Below are 11,907 nucleotides of genomic sequence, written 5' to 3' on the forward strand. Positions count from 1 at the left end.
GCTGAAGTTAGCAGGCACTACGTAAGTGTCTGCACTTATGTTGTGCAAATTTTACTTTCCTGTCGTGTGTAGAAGCATCCGTTTTAGTCATCTTGTTTAACGCTCAGAGCTCCAGGCAGTCTCTGGGTGTCACATCTTTCCTCACTGCCCCCCTTTGGAAACAGCAAAATCAAGGCAAGAAGGAGAGAGGGGGAATTTTTGCCTTTATTTAGAGCAGTAGAGATAAACAGGAAAGGGGTGGAGAGGAACAAGGAGAGACCTGCACCAAAGGATCGTGAGCGTGAGTCGAACCATGACCACTGCGTTGAGGAACTATAGCCGCTGTTCATGGGTCGCCCGCTCAACTAGGTGAGGGGCGCCCGACTAGTGTTAGTTTTGAACATTTTGAAGGTAAACGGTAGTTTGTTATTTTCCTGCTTCCAAACAGGAGCGATGACACGAACCACTGAGGAGCTGAGGATTGTGCTGGTGGGGAAGACTGGATCTGGGAAGAGCGCCTCAGGAAACACCATTCTTGGCTGTGACGCCTTTGAATCAGTGATGAGCCCCGTATCTGTTACTGACGAGTGCTTCAAGGCCAGAGCATCGGTGGACAGACAAGACGTCGTGGTGATCGACACCCCAGGCCTGTTCGACACCAGGCATGCAGTGAGCAAAACATGTAGAAATATCAGCCAGTGCATCTCTTACGCTTCTCCAGGACCCCACGTCTTCCTGATCGTCATCGGACTGGGCAGGTACACGGAGGAAGAGATGCAGACAGTGCAGCAGATTCAGGAGCTGTTTGGCCAGGCTGCTGACAGATACAGCATGGTCCTGTTCACTCGAGGCGACCTTCTCAAAGGTACCCCTATCAAGCAGTTCATCGGGAAGTCCCCAGACCTGCAGGAGCTTGTGGCCAGATGCCACGGCCAGTACCATGTCTTCAATAATGACCTGAAGACGGGCCCTCAGGTCCCCGAGCTGCTTCAGAAGATCAGAAATCTAGTGAGGAATAACGGAGGAAGCTACTACACCAGCGAGATGTTCCAGGAAGCAGAAAGAGCAATCAATGAGGAGAAACAGCGCATCCTGGTTGAGAAGGAGGCAGAAATGCGAATCGAAAGGGAGCAACTGAGGAGCGACCTGCAAGCAGAATATGAAGAACAGCTCAGGAATCTTAATCTGTGTTATGAGGCTCAAAGGATGGAGGACATCAGAGTGAGAGAGCAGGAAAATCAGGCAATGCAGGCCAGGTTGACTGAACTGACAAGGGAGGGTGAGAGGTTTATCAATGCAAAGGTGGAGATGGAGATGGAGAGGCAAAGGGAGAAGCAAAATATGGAGCTGGTGCTGGCGAGGGACAGTCAGGACAGGGAGCAGATGCAGGTGCAGATGCAGAATATGTTTATGATGTTAAGCATGCAGAACAATCAGAACTGGATGGCAGCGATGCAGAGTCAACAGCAGCAGCACCAACAGGAGCTAGAACGGCAGAGAATGGAGCTGCAGCAGAGAGATGAGGCAGCGAGGATGCAGAGGGAGCTCGACAGAGCTCGGTTGGAAACAGAAAAGGCTGAATTAAAGGCACAGTATGAAAGAGAGCAGAGAGACAAGGAAAAAGCTTTGAAGGAAAAGCATGAAAGAGAGGCCAGAGAAAAAGCTGAAGATAGAAATCCAGTGATGGCTTTAGTGGACGGTGCAGTTGGTCTGTGCAAGAAGGGCTTCAACTTCATTAAAGGCATTTTTAAGTAGTTTAAAAGACATAGAGAAAGATTTCAGGGTTGACGCAGGGGACAATAGTTAGAGCACATGCATTTGTCTACCTGCAGTTGTTCAGAAAAATGGCCATGATGTTCACTAGTTATGCCTGAATTTTGTTTTCCTCTGTCACCGAATCTCATTAAATTTGCTCATGCAATTTCTTTATATGTAGTAAAAAATACACCACAAGCTTCAGCTAATCTTTCATCCTGTTGAGAAACACAGATTTGTGATGTCTATAAACTGTAATCTATAACACAAAATAAATGTCAAAAACAAGTTGGTGCTTTTGTGTGTAATTGTTAAGTCTCTCAATCAGCTGCAGTGACCACGAAGAGACGCAAAACTACCACAAAGACACAAAATATCCATAAAGATACACACAACGTGCACAAGACGCACAAAGGCCACAAAGAGACAGACAAGGACTCCGATGACATGAAAAAGTACCACAAATAGAGACAAAACGATCACAAAATACAGCAACACAATTAGCAACAGACGCAAAACAACCACACGGAGATAAAAATCAACCCATTTCATTTTCAGTTTACAGGTCAGAACTTTTAATTGATTATATCCAGGATTACATGAAAATGACCAGGTCGTTATAGAAAATGAGAACCAGTTCTCAATTAACTTACCTGGTAAAATAAAGGTTAAATAAAAAGAAAATTGGGCATACGTTTTTGTTCTTTTGCTTATTATTGTTTTTAATCAGTTGTTGAATTATTTAAAAAAAATATACCTTTCAAAATTCTTCTTAAATTCATGTGTCTTATGGAGACCTGATGGAGTTTTAATGTTGCATCTTTTCAGCGCCTTAAATATCTGGAAGCTCAAAGTTATTTATTGTGTGCAGCAGCTAAAAATGAACCTCAGACAGGCTTCAGAGCTGCAGCCAAACAATCTGCAGGAAAAACACACTCACTGCTAATAAATGGAAGCTGATGTCACTGGATCCAAATGTGGACTGGTTTGTAATATCTCCATGTAAGGGCACAAAGCCACTGCTCACATTGCTGGATGTGCTGGGCCTGGGAGGAAAAGTCTCAACAGGGTCTGGTGCGACGCCTCAGTAAGGGCTTATTTTGCTAGTTTAGAACCCATAGATGTAGGATTTAGGGCAAAATATTTAGAATGTGCATTTGTCTCCCCTTTTTCTTTTGAAAATTTGCGACAATGATTATTTGTTGTGCCGGCATTTTGTGTTGCAGCTGATGCAGAAAAAGAACTGCTTGGTGCATAGAAATCAGCCTGAATGAAGAAAGTGAGTAGCACCATGTCTCTTTGTGAGGATTTTTTCATGCAGTTCATTTAAATATAGTCAAACTTCAATTATAAACAACATTAAGGTCACAATGTCACCCTGCATGAAGTGTTCAGTTGAATTTTGTGGATTTATCTGTCAATTCCAGCCAGAAAAAAAAGGGGGAAAAAAAGAAAAAGTTGTTATAAATGTCAGTGTCCCTGCGGATGTTAGAACCCAGGATTAATGGTGGTGAATAAATAAAGATTTATTGCCAAAGAAAACGGTCACAGAACCAATTGGGAAAGACAACTAGGCGGGAGGAGGGAAGGAACTGGGTAATCCAAACTTAATTTTAAAAAAGGGCAAACTACAAAAACATAGAAAACACGAACACATGAATAAAGTAAGCTAACACTAACTGGAAGGGGTTACTCACAGGGACAGAGGAGCAAACTATAAACAGGCAGACTCTAAGGGATAGGGTTCTGGCGAGACGAGCCAGAGCTGACAAAGCTTGGGGAAACACCAGGGTGGGGTCGGCAGCAAGGCAGGCAGGCTGATATCCAATCTCTAACATTGCTTTACTACTGCCAGCATTTCCTCGTAGCTAGGTTGCAAACTCTTACATCCATAGCCTTCACATTTTCCCACATGCTCTGGTATTGTGGTTAAAGGCTAAGGTTTGTGTTATTCATACATATTTATGTCAGCGGTAAGGCAGGCTGGGGGCAGGATCAGGACGGTGAGTGAGGTCACCGAGGCCCACGGCAGCGTCTGGGTTGCCAATGCAGGGCGGTCAGGCAGCAGAGGCTGGCAGGGGAAAGGTCGGGGACCGGCAGAGAAACTGCAAGCAGAACAAATAGGAATTTGTTTCATGCAAAGCGACACCACAAAGGCGCAGACTGGCCTGAACTGACTGAGGGATCAGTGTCTATGATCTGGCAAGGAGTGGAGGAATGAGCCGAGTCTGCATGGGTCCGGGTGACTGTGAACAGGTGAGCCTCTCCCTGCATAGCTGTCTCCAAACCCTGCAGTTAATCACCTGCACACCTTCAACACAACCAGAGTGACAGGAGAGAGATGATGAACAAAACTGAGAGGTAGAGGGAGAGAGAGAAAGAGAGGGAGAGAGATCGAGAGGAGGGCTGAGGCGGGGGTCTTGACAGTACCCACCTCTCCATGGGTGCCTCCTGGCACACAACAAAGCAGGTCAGGGTGCTGGCGATGAAAGTCTCTTATGAGTGTTGAGTCCAGGACCAGCCAATGGGGAACCCAGCAGGGCTCCTTCTGACCGTACCACTCCCTGGATTACCGCCCCCGAATGTCCAACAGCCTCCAAACCGTGGCCACCGGTCGTCCCACATCATGGAGGAGGCGGCATCGGGAGAAGTGAAAGGTGAGATGAATCCACATAGAGGGAGGCAACCTCAACTGGACTGCACAAGTGTTGCTGATCATCTCAGTTTTGAAGGGTCCCATGAAGCGGGGGAATAGTTTCTTGAACTCCTTTCTGTGGGGAAGATCCTTGGAGCAGAGCCATAGTCTTTGGCCGGGGGCTTTCCTTTCTCCCAGTCCTCTCGCAGCACCTGATGTGGGACTGGAGGGGTTGGTTGCCAAGGGAGTACTGAAACAGAGACAGGCCAGAAGAGGCATTGGGCAGGGTGTTATGAGCTTACTCCACCCAGGGGAGTTGCGTGCTCCAGAACATTGGATTGTTGGACAAGGTACAGCAGTTTTCAGCTCCTGATTGCCCCGCTCCGTCTGGCCGTTGGACTAGGGGTGGTACCCATACGAGAGGCTGACTGTGGCCCCCAGCGGTGAACAGAGGGCTCTCCAGACCTGCAGGGTGAACTGCAGTCCTCCGTCAGACACAATGTTCACTCTGGACACAGACGGAGCAGGCTGCGATGAACTCAGGTGTCTTTATCCATCGTCAACCACCAGAACTGCTGGCGGAGGAATGACAATGCCTGGGCGAGGCCTGGGTGGCAGGTTAGGTAGCTGGAGTGGGCCCACTGCAGCACCTGGGACTGAACAGAGTCAGGAAAAAACAGGCAATTTGCTAGACTGTTCCTGGGGTCTGTGCCTGCCTGACCCTTGACTCTATCTCCCAGGTGAGAAGGCAGGATGGCCTCAGGCTCCCCAGAGAGTTCCTAGACAGAGAACTGCCAGGACAGGGCACCAGGTTTGATGTTCCCAGGGCCAGGGCGATAGGACAGGGAGAAATTAAAGTCACCAAAGGACAAGGCCCAACTGGGGCTGAAGAAGTTTTATGGTTGGTCCAAACAGTACATGGCTGCTTGGCTCCCTCCAGGCAGTGGCTCCAGGGCTAGCTTGATGCATTTCACAGTTGCTGATGTTGTAATTTCTCTGCGTGGGGGGACAGTTTCCTTGAGAAGGGGTGTAGCTTCTTGTCTTGGGGGTGTGTAGGGACAGCGCCGGGCTCACACCGGTATCTGATGCATCCGCCACAAACTGAAAGCTTGATCGGGCTGAGTGAAGATGTTAAATAAGTTATATCTGTTCTCTTCAGTTCATGGAGTAGCTAATTATTTAATGCATGGTTGCGTAAACACATGTCTTTAAGCTGATTATTGTAAAAAAGTAAGTCCAACTAGTTTCTGACATTATGTAAAAGGAATTTTATGTGTGACTCTTTGTGTCTCTTACTACACGACTGTTGCATCAGACTCAGTATTTGCTGCATTTTCAAGTCGAGCTGCCGGCTGAACACACTCCTGACAGACAGTGTTGATTTTGTTAGGTTACAGTTCAAGTGTTTCTCTGCTGAAACTGCGCGAGTGTTTCTGTGGACACACAAAAACTGGACTTCAACAATTAAACGGCATAAAGTTGATAAATCTATGCTGGCAGTTGCTGAACTGTTTCAACCATTCTCAAGCGAAAATGTCACAAAAGTGGCAGATTTAAGCATCTCTTTGGTCATATCTAATAATAATAACAGGTTTATTTATAATGCGCTTTTTAAAAGACAGGGTTACAAAGCGCTTTCACATAATCCAAAAAGATTAAAACACAATTTTGATAAAAAATATGGTGCCGCGTTAATGTGATGCAATTTAAAATTAGTTCAAACAAACATGCATGCATACAACAGAGAGTATCAGCACAGGAAACGAGAACAGAGCGAGGACAGGAAAGACACGAGGATAACAATATCTCTGCATGTGGAATCTTTCTGTTGAACAAAATGAGACGTCCGAAGACAGCTTAAGCTCAACAAATGTTTCTGACAGTATTTTTTTTTGATAATTTACGAAACAACCAATTAACTAACAGAAAAAAAACATATACTGACTTATTTAGAGTCTTAGTTTGTTTAGGATGTGACGTCTTCAGTTCGACCAACAAATAAACAATTGAGCGCGATGTGAGGTGCAGTACATGAGGCGAGTCAGTGAACAAGCAACACAACATAACGCGTCTTTATTAATGCTTGATTTTATTTTAATCACAGCCGCATGAGTGTCAGAAAAACACAACCCCCTTCAGTGAACACAGCTGTCAGAAAGGCCTGTTTCTGGATCGTGTATTGATCAGTCCCAGGACGGAGAAGGCGCTGGCTGCTGCCGTCACCAGACTGATGGCCCCGATGGCCCGTGTAGCCTGCGGAGACAACGAAAAGCACAGGACGGGACTGAGGATAACCTGAAACCAACCGCAGAGCTCACAGCAACACAACGCACATGGGTTTTTTTTTTTTATCATATATCCAACATGATTCCAAACAACATGAATGTGTTAAAGCGTCTCAAACCACCAACGGCCTTCTGCTCAAACGTCTCTGATTAGCTCGAAACGTTTAGAGCAGAAAATATAGATACTGTGAGATTTTAGCTGGATATATATTAAATACTTTCTGAGATTTCTTTTTTCATGCCTTGAAGTTGAAGTACTTTGAGGATGTTTAAGCAGCTTTATATCAGGAGGTTTTAAAGAACAAAGCCTGACATTTCCACTGTTATTTCTCTTAATGTCACCGATTCAGAGTCTGCAATGCTGACGCTTAAATACAAATATTTATTAAGATATTGTGAAATTTTAGCTAGATATAGCAAATTCTACCCCAGAAAAAAAATTGCCCGTCAACTCAGTTTCTGTACGTTTTTTCTATAACTTTGAGGCTGTTTGAACAACAATATCTCAGATAAAAGCCTGAAATTTTCAGTTATTTTTTCCATCACATCATTGATTCGGAATCTGCAATTCTGGACAAGTAGATCCAATAATCTCTGATTATGGGTGAGTTGAATATCCATCCATCCACAGGGATCTTGTAGTTTTGAGTCGATGTTGTTAACCCCTGAGCCACCGTGCAGTTAAAATATGAAAAAGTTAAAGCGGTCGTGAAAAGTCCCACCTTTGAACTCGAATTAACCAGAAAGTTGATCATTCAGAAGTCAACTCGTGATATTTTCTGAACTACATGTAACTGCACGTGACAGTAATGCAAAAGTAAACACATTGAATAGTTTTGAATGTGAAATATGTGGTCACAGAAATGAAAAAAAAATAAAATTCTCACTGAACTTTAATAACTTGTTGTACCATTAAAACTAAAATATTAGTAGATAGTCTAATCAAACAGAAATCTGGAGTTTCAAAATGGTTCTCCAAGATTAACTCAGAATTTATATACGTATTTTAAATATTGGCATATTTTTCCAGTCTCGCATCCCACTTGGTCGGCTGGAGCAACAGAGTGAACTGTTACTTATTATACTTTCCTAACTCATAAACTTATTGGGGGCGATGCTGGAAGGTAAACAGTTCCTATAAAAATACATGCTCTCACACTTTAACTGTCTTCGCATTAACTTGAAGGCCAAGTTTATTTCCAATGGAACACAAAGCAGCAGAAATAATTTTGTAAATCTGACGACTAGAGGCGGAATGACTGTCCTATGTCGGAACCCAGTCTTGTTCTGAGAATGTAAAAACTGTGTCAGTGGTGGGTGTTCCTCAGTCGTTGTGGTCTGATGAGTGAAAATGTGCGACGGTGCCCTGATGACACATGAGACAGAAGCAAAACAAACAGTGAGAGACCTGCTCGGACACCCCCTCCCCGTAGCGCAGGAGGGTAACAAAGTGCTCGCAGTTGCTCCCCAGCAGGTCGTAGGACACCTCCTGGCCGATGAGGACCTGCGCTCGCTGGATGATTTCGCAGGTGGGCAGCGGCGTGTGGTTGTGGTCGTACTTGTTGTTGACGCGGTACGAGTCGCTTCCCACCACCTCCTTCAGCAGCTGCATGCGCACCACGGCCTTCCTGCTGAACACCGACTTCACGCTGGACATGGCGGCTGCCTGGTTCTCATCTGTCGGGGAGGAGGGACATTTTTAAAAACGTGAAGTGAACCAAAAGTGAACATGCGAGGATGCTTAGAAAATGACAAAAAGCTCTTAAAAAGATCCAAAACACTCATTGGGAGCCCAGCCAGATGCACAAACTTAACTGTTTTCACCATACAAATACCAAATGCTACTCTATGCAAAATCCTTTTTGGACTTAACAGAAAACAATGAATGGAGTATATATGATGCATGCTGGTTTTTAAAACATATCTATGACAAAACATGATTCAAAACAACATGGAGTAGAAACATTAAAGCTGTTCTCTCTCAAATCACCAGATCCGTCTACTCAACCTTCTCTGATTAGGTTTTGTTTTGTTTTGTTTTAGCATAAAATATGGATATTTATAAAGATATTTGGGAAATTTTAGCTGGATATATCAAATACTTTCTGAGATAAATCATTTTGTCCGCTGACCCACTTTCAGCACATTGAAATTTGAGTCTGTTTGAACAACAAAATCTCAAGAACGGATAAAGACAAAAGCCTGTTGAGGATATGCATGTTTGTAAAATGAAGATCCTAAATACATCTTGGATGCCAGCTACATGGACAAGCTTAACTGTTTTTACCACACAAATTGCAAAATGAGCTTAAAAGAAGAGGCAAGAGTGTGTTTGTCATTTTTTACTCTTGACAAAATAATGTTTAGACTCAACAAATATAAATAACTCAACAGTAATTATGTTCAACCAACAAACTAGATTGGAATTTGCTTTCCATCTGGTTTTGTTAATTACCACTTAGCTAATGATTGGTAGCATTAAACACATTTTTTAAAAAGTGGATCTCCCATAAAAATCAAGTTGCTCCATCCAGTATTTCTGTTATTTAACAGGAATTTTTTAAATGTACTTAATTAATGTGCTTAACTTGAAATCCTGAACTTAAGGCAAAGAAAATTTTTAAATTATCAAGCCACTTTTGATTAGCTAATGTGAAAATTTAAGTTTAAGTTACACACAGTATGAAGCTGATGCAGATACCAGTAATAGTGTGTCAACCCAAGTCATCAGAAATAATGTTTAAAGGTTTATCTAAAACTGATTAAGTTGATCGCTCACAAAAATGAAGTTTTTCCATCCAGCATTTTCACGTTATTTAAGACGAATCTTAAGTGTCAAGAACTAAATAATCATGATTCTGAAGGCAAGTTTCTAGAAATTAAGTTGCTCCGATGGAAACTTAAAATCCTGAATTTCAGGTGAAGAAAATTTCCGTTATCAAGCCAAATTTATTAAGTTATATCAACTTCAATTTAGTTTTAAATTACTTCATATATATTACATACATTTTATTAAGTTCACTATCAGTATTACTGTGTTAATATAGCACATGCAAAACTGAAAGGTTTATCCTAATCCTTAAAACTGAATTTTTATCTTACTATTGTGCATTTAATTTAGTGGTGGAAGCAGGTCCTGTGACTGATACAGAAAAGAAACAAGATACATTATTGTCCATCTGCAAAAATGGACAAATGACAGCCACTATGTGCTCCAAAATGTGAAAAGGCAGCTAAAAGAGAAGTCAATGTGCTTACAAAAACTGTAAAATGAAAAATGTTGCTTAAAAATCAGATTTTCAAGATAGAAATGCAGAAAAATTAGAGAAGCCGCGGTTGTGTTAACCCAAAACTAAACCGTAACAGTGTTAAGGGTGGGAAAAGCATGAACACTTGATTTATTTTGCATTTTAAATGTCATATTTAAAGTGAAAATAAGAGCTTCATTCTTCCTGGTTGGCTCGTAAGATGTGAAAGTTGGCAAGTTTTATGTTCATTTGCAGAGCCTGTGGATTGGAGGCTTTTACTGACCAACAGGAGTCAAGTTGATGATGTAACCGTCTCCCAGGTAGAGAGCCCAGTGCTGATAGGCCGGTCTGAAGATCTCAATGAGGTCACCTGGCTGGGGGTCACCGGCGGGGTCAGGAAGGTCAGGGTCATTAGAGGCCATCTGCACAGAAAGCGAGAAAAAGGTGCATTCAGTTACACAGATCTGCTGCTTTCTTGACACGCACACATAAAATAAACGTAAAAATGCTTAGAAGGTGGTGTAAGCTATATTTTGGAAATCCTAAACATTCAATATATGAATAACTTCTAGCTAGATTTGCACATTAAATAAATTTAAATCTTGCTTTTCAGTAAAGTTTTTGTAAACCTTTAACATGCTGTATGGCTTAAATTACATAGTTTGGGAAACTACAGCTGTAAATCTGCAGGCTGATGACATTTCCACTCTTTCCAATCATAAAAACACACGCGGCTGAATCTATTTTCAGCCTGTCAGTCGACTTACAGTAGAGTTCTGTTGTCGTTTATCCATCCCACATCATGCTTCCACAAATTCTAAAAAAAAGAAAACGAGACACAGAGAGGACGTTTTCATGCCACCTGCTGCAACAGAACTGCTTTGAAGCCACTGACACATCAGCAGATGTAATTCTGGTGATGCTGAAGCTACATGGTGTCACATATTTCTCACTTGGTTTGTGATAAGACAAGATTCAAAAGGCAAAATAAGTAAATTCCCAGAGAGAGAGAGAATGCTAGATGGAGCGGTACAATGTAAAGGTCAGCCATACATACGCACACACACAATACACACCGGCTCGCACGCAGACAATACACACACGAGCTGTTGTGTCACCTGTGCTGCCACAATAGCACCAACACAATGGGGAAGCTGACAGAAAAATAGCTTCAGCTCAGGTTGTTTCACTTTAGTTTGGATCAAAATTACACTCGGATGGGATGAAATCTATATCAGCGCAGGAGGCCGACGAGTACATCGAGTCATTATTAATGTATGATGCTAAAGTCTCACTGAAAATACAAGGACATGTATTATTTACAAAACCAAAACTCCACCAGCGTTTGGGAGCTGCCACGAGCATGAAAGCATAATTAAATGGAAATGATGCGGCCATTTATAAAGTAACAATTCTCTATTGATCTATCGGAGGCTACAAATCAAACTGTGGACGCAGTCAGGAGTAATACTTACTCAAACACCAGCAGCTTTTTCTTCCTCACCATTTTAATTCTCCATCATAAGTCCGCACAAGACCATAAGAAAATCCAGGAGAAGAAAAGCAGAAATGAAATCGATCCCAAGTTCCTGAGATGACAAAAGCGGTTGCTGAATATCTCAAAGTCGAATCCAGAGGCTGGAGGTCGCGGTGGAGGCGTTTCAGCTGCTCTGACCGATGGCAGTTTGCCACGGTTGCTAAGGTCACGCACACATATACACACCGAGAGGCATTTCCTCTCATTCACAAGCAGCCGCACGGCTCTGCTGAATAACAGTTATTGTGGGTTTGCAAAGGCGACACATGCAGTTCAGTTCAGATTCAGTTCAGATCTCTGAGCCTGTGAAGCTGACATTAGCATAGCAGCGCATGTTCCCTCCTGATGCTGGAGTTGATGATGTGTTTGTGATGCTCCACAAGGATCTGTCATAATAATACCACATACTCATAAACCTTTGTTTCGTACTTACCAGTTGTTTCTTTGCTCATCACCTGAGACTAAAAC

The 11,907-nt window shown here is 42.9% G+C and overlaps 2 protein-coding genes across 3 annotated transcripts in view; one reads left to right on the top strand and one right to left on the bottom strand.

The window, feature by feature from the left end:
* LOC103366085 (uncharacterized) overlaps positions 1 to 2,022 on the top strand; it is a 27,739-nt gene extending 25,717 nt beyond the window's left edge. The window contains 1 exon segment of the mRNA XM_008293714.1: positions 349 to 2,022. Within this exon segment, the coding sequence (XP_008291936.1) occupies positions 349 to 1,734 (1,386 nt within the window). The 3' untranslated portion in view covers positions 1,735 to 2,022.
* A 4,410-nt stretch (positions 2,023 to 6,432) lies between these two features.
* Positions 6,433 to 11,533, bottom strand: plaat1 (phospholipase A and acyltransferase 1). 2 transcript variants are annotated; one of them, XM_008293700.1, is made up of 5 exons: positions 11,378 to 11,533; positions 10,670 to 10,719; positions 10,186 to 10,324; positions 8,063 to 8,331; positions 6,433 to 6,622 (listed from the first exon to the last, which is right to left on the bottom strand). In XM_008293700.1, the coding sequence occupies exons 2-5, from the start codon at positions 10,694 to 10,696 to the stop codon at positions 6,521 to 6,523; spliced, it is 537 nt and encodes a 178-aa protein (XP_008291922.1). In that variant the 5' UTR covers positions 10,697 to 10,719; positions 11,378 to 11,533; the 3' UTR covers positions 6,433 to 6,520. The 2 variants fall into 2 exon arrangements, with proteins under 2 accessions (XP_008291922.1, XP_008291923.1); XM_008293701.1 differs by lacking the exon at positions 10,670 to 10,719.
* Positions 11,534 to 11,907: the final 374 nt, after the last annotated feature.

This window comes from Stegastes partitus, unplaced genomic scaffold, assembly GCF_000690725.1.
Source record: "Stegastes partitus isolate 25-593 unplaced genomic scaffold, Stegastes_partitus-1.0.2 Scaffold904, whole genome shotgun sequence".
NCBI classification, from domain to species: domain Eukaryota; kingdom Metazoa; phylum Chordata; class Actinopteri; family Pomacentridae; genus Stegastes; species Stegastes partitus.

What these genes read in the sequence shown, in the direction of transcription:
- plaat1 (XM_008293700.1), bottom strand. Translation starts at nt 10,696, where the DNA reads ATGGATAAACGACAACAGAACTCTACT. An exon ending in AACGACAACAGAACTCTACT is followed by an intron (nt 10,325 to 10,669) that starts GTAAGTCGACTG and finishes CTTTCTGTGCAG; the next exon opens with ATGGCCTCTAATGACCCTGA. An exon ending in GGGAGGGGGTGTCCGAGCAG is followed by an intron (nt 6,623 to 8,062) that starts GTCTCTCACTGT and finishes TTGTCTCCGCAG; the next exon opens with GCTACACGGGCCATCGGGGC.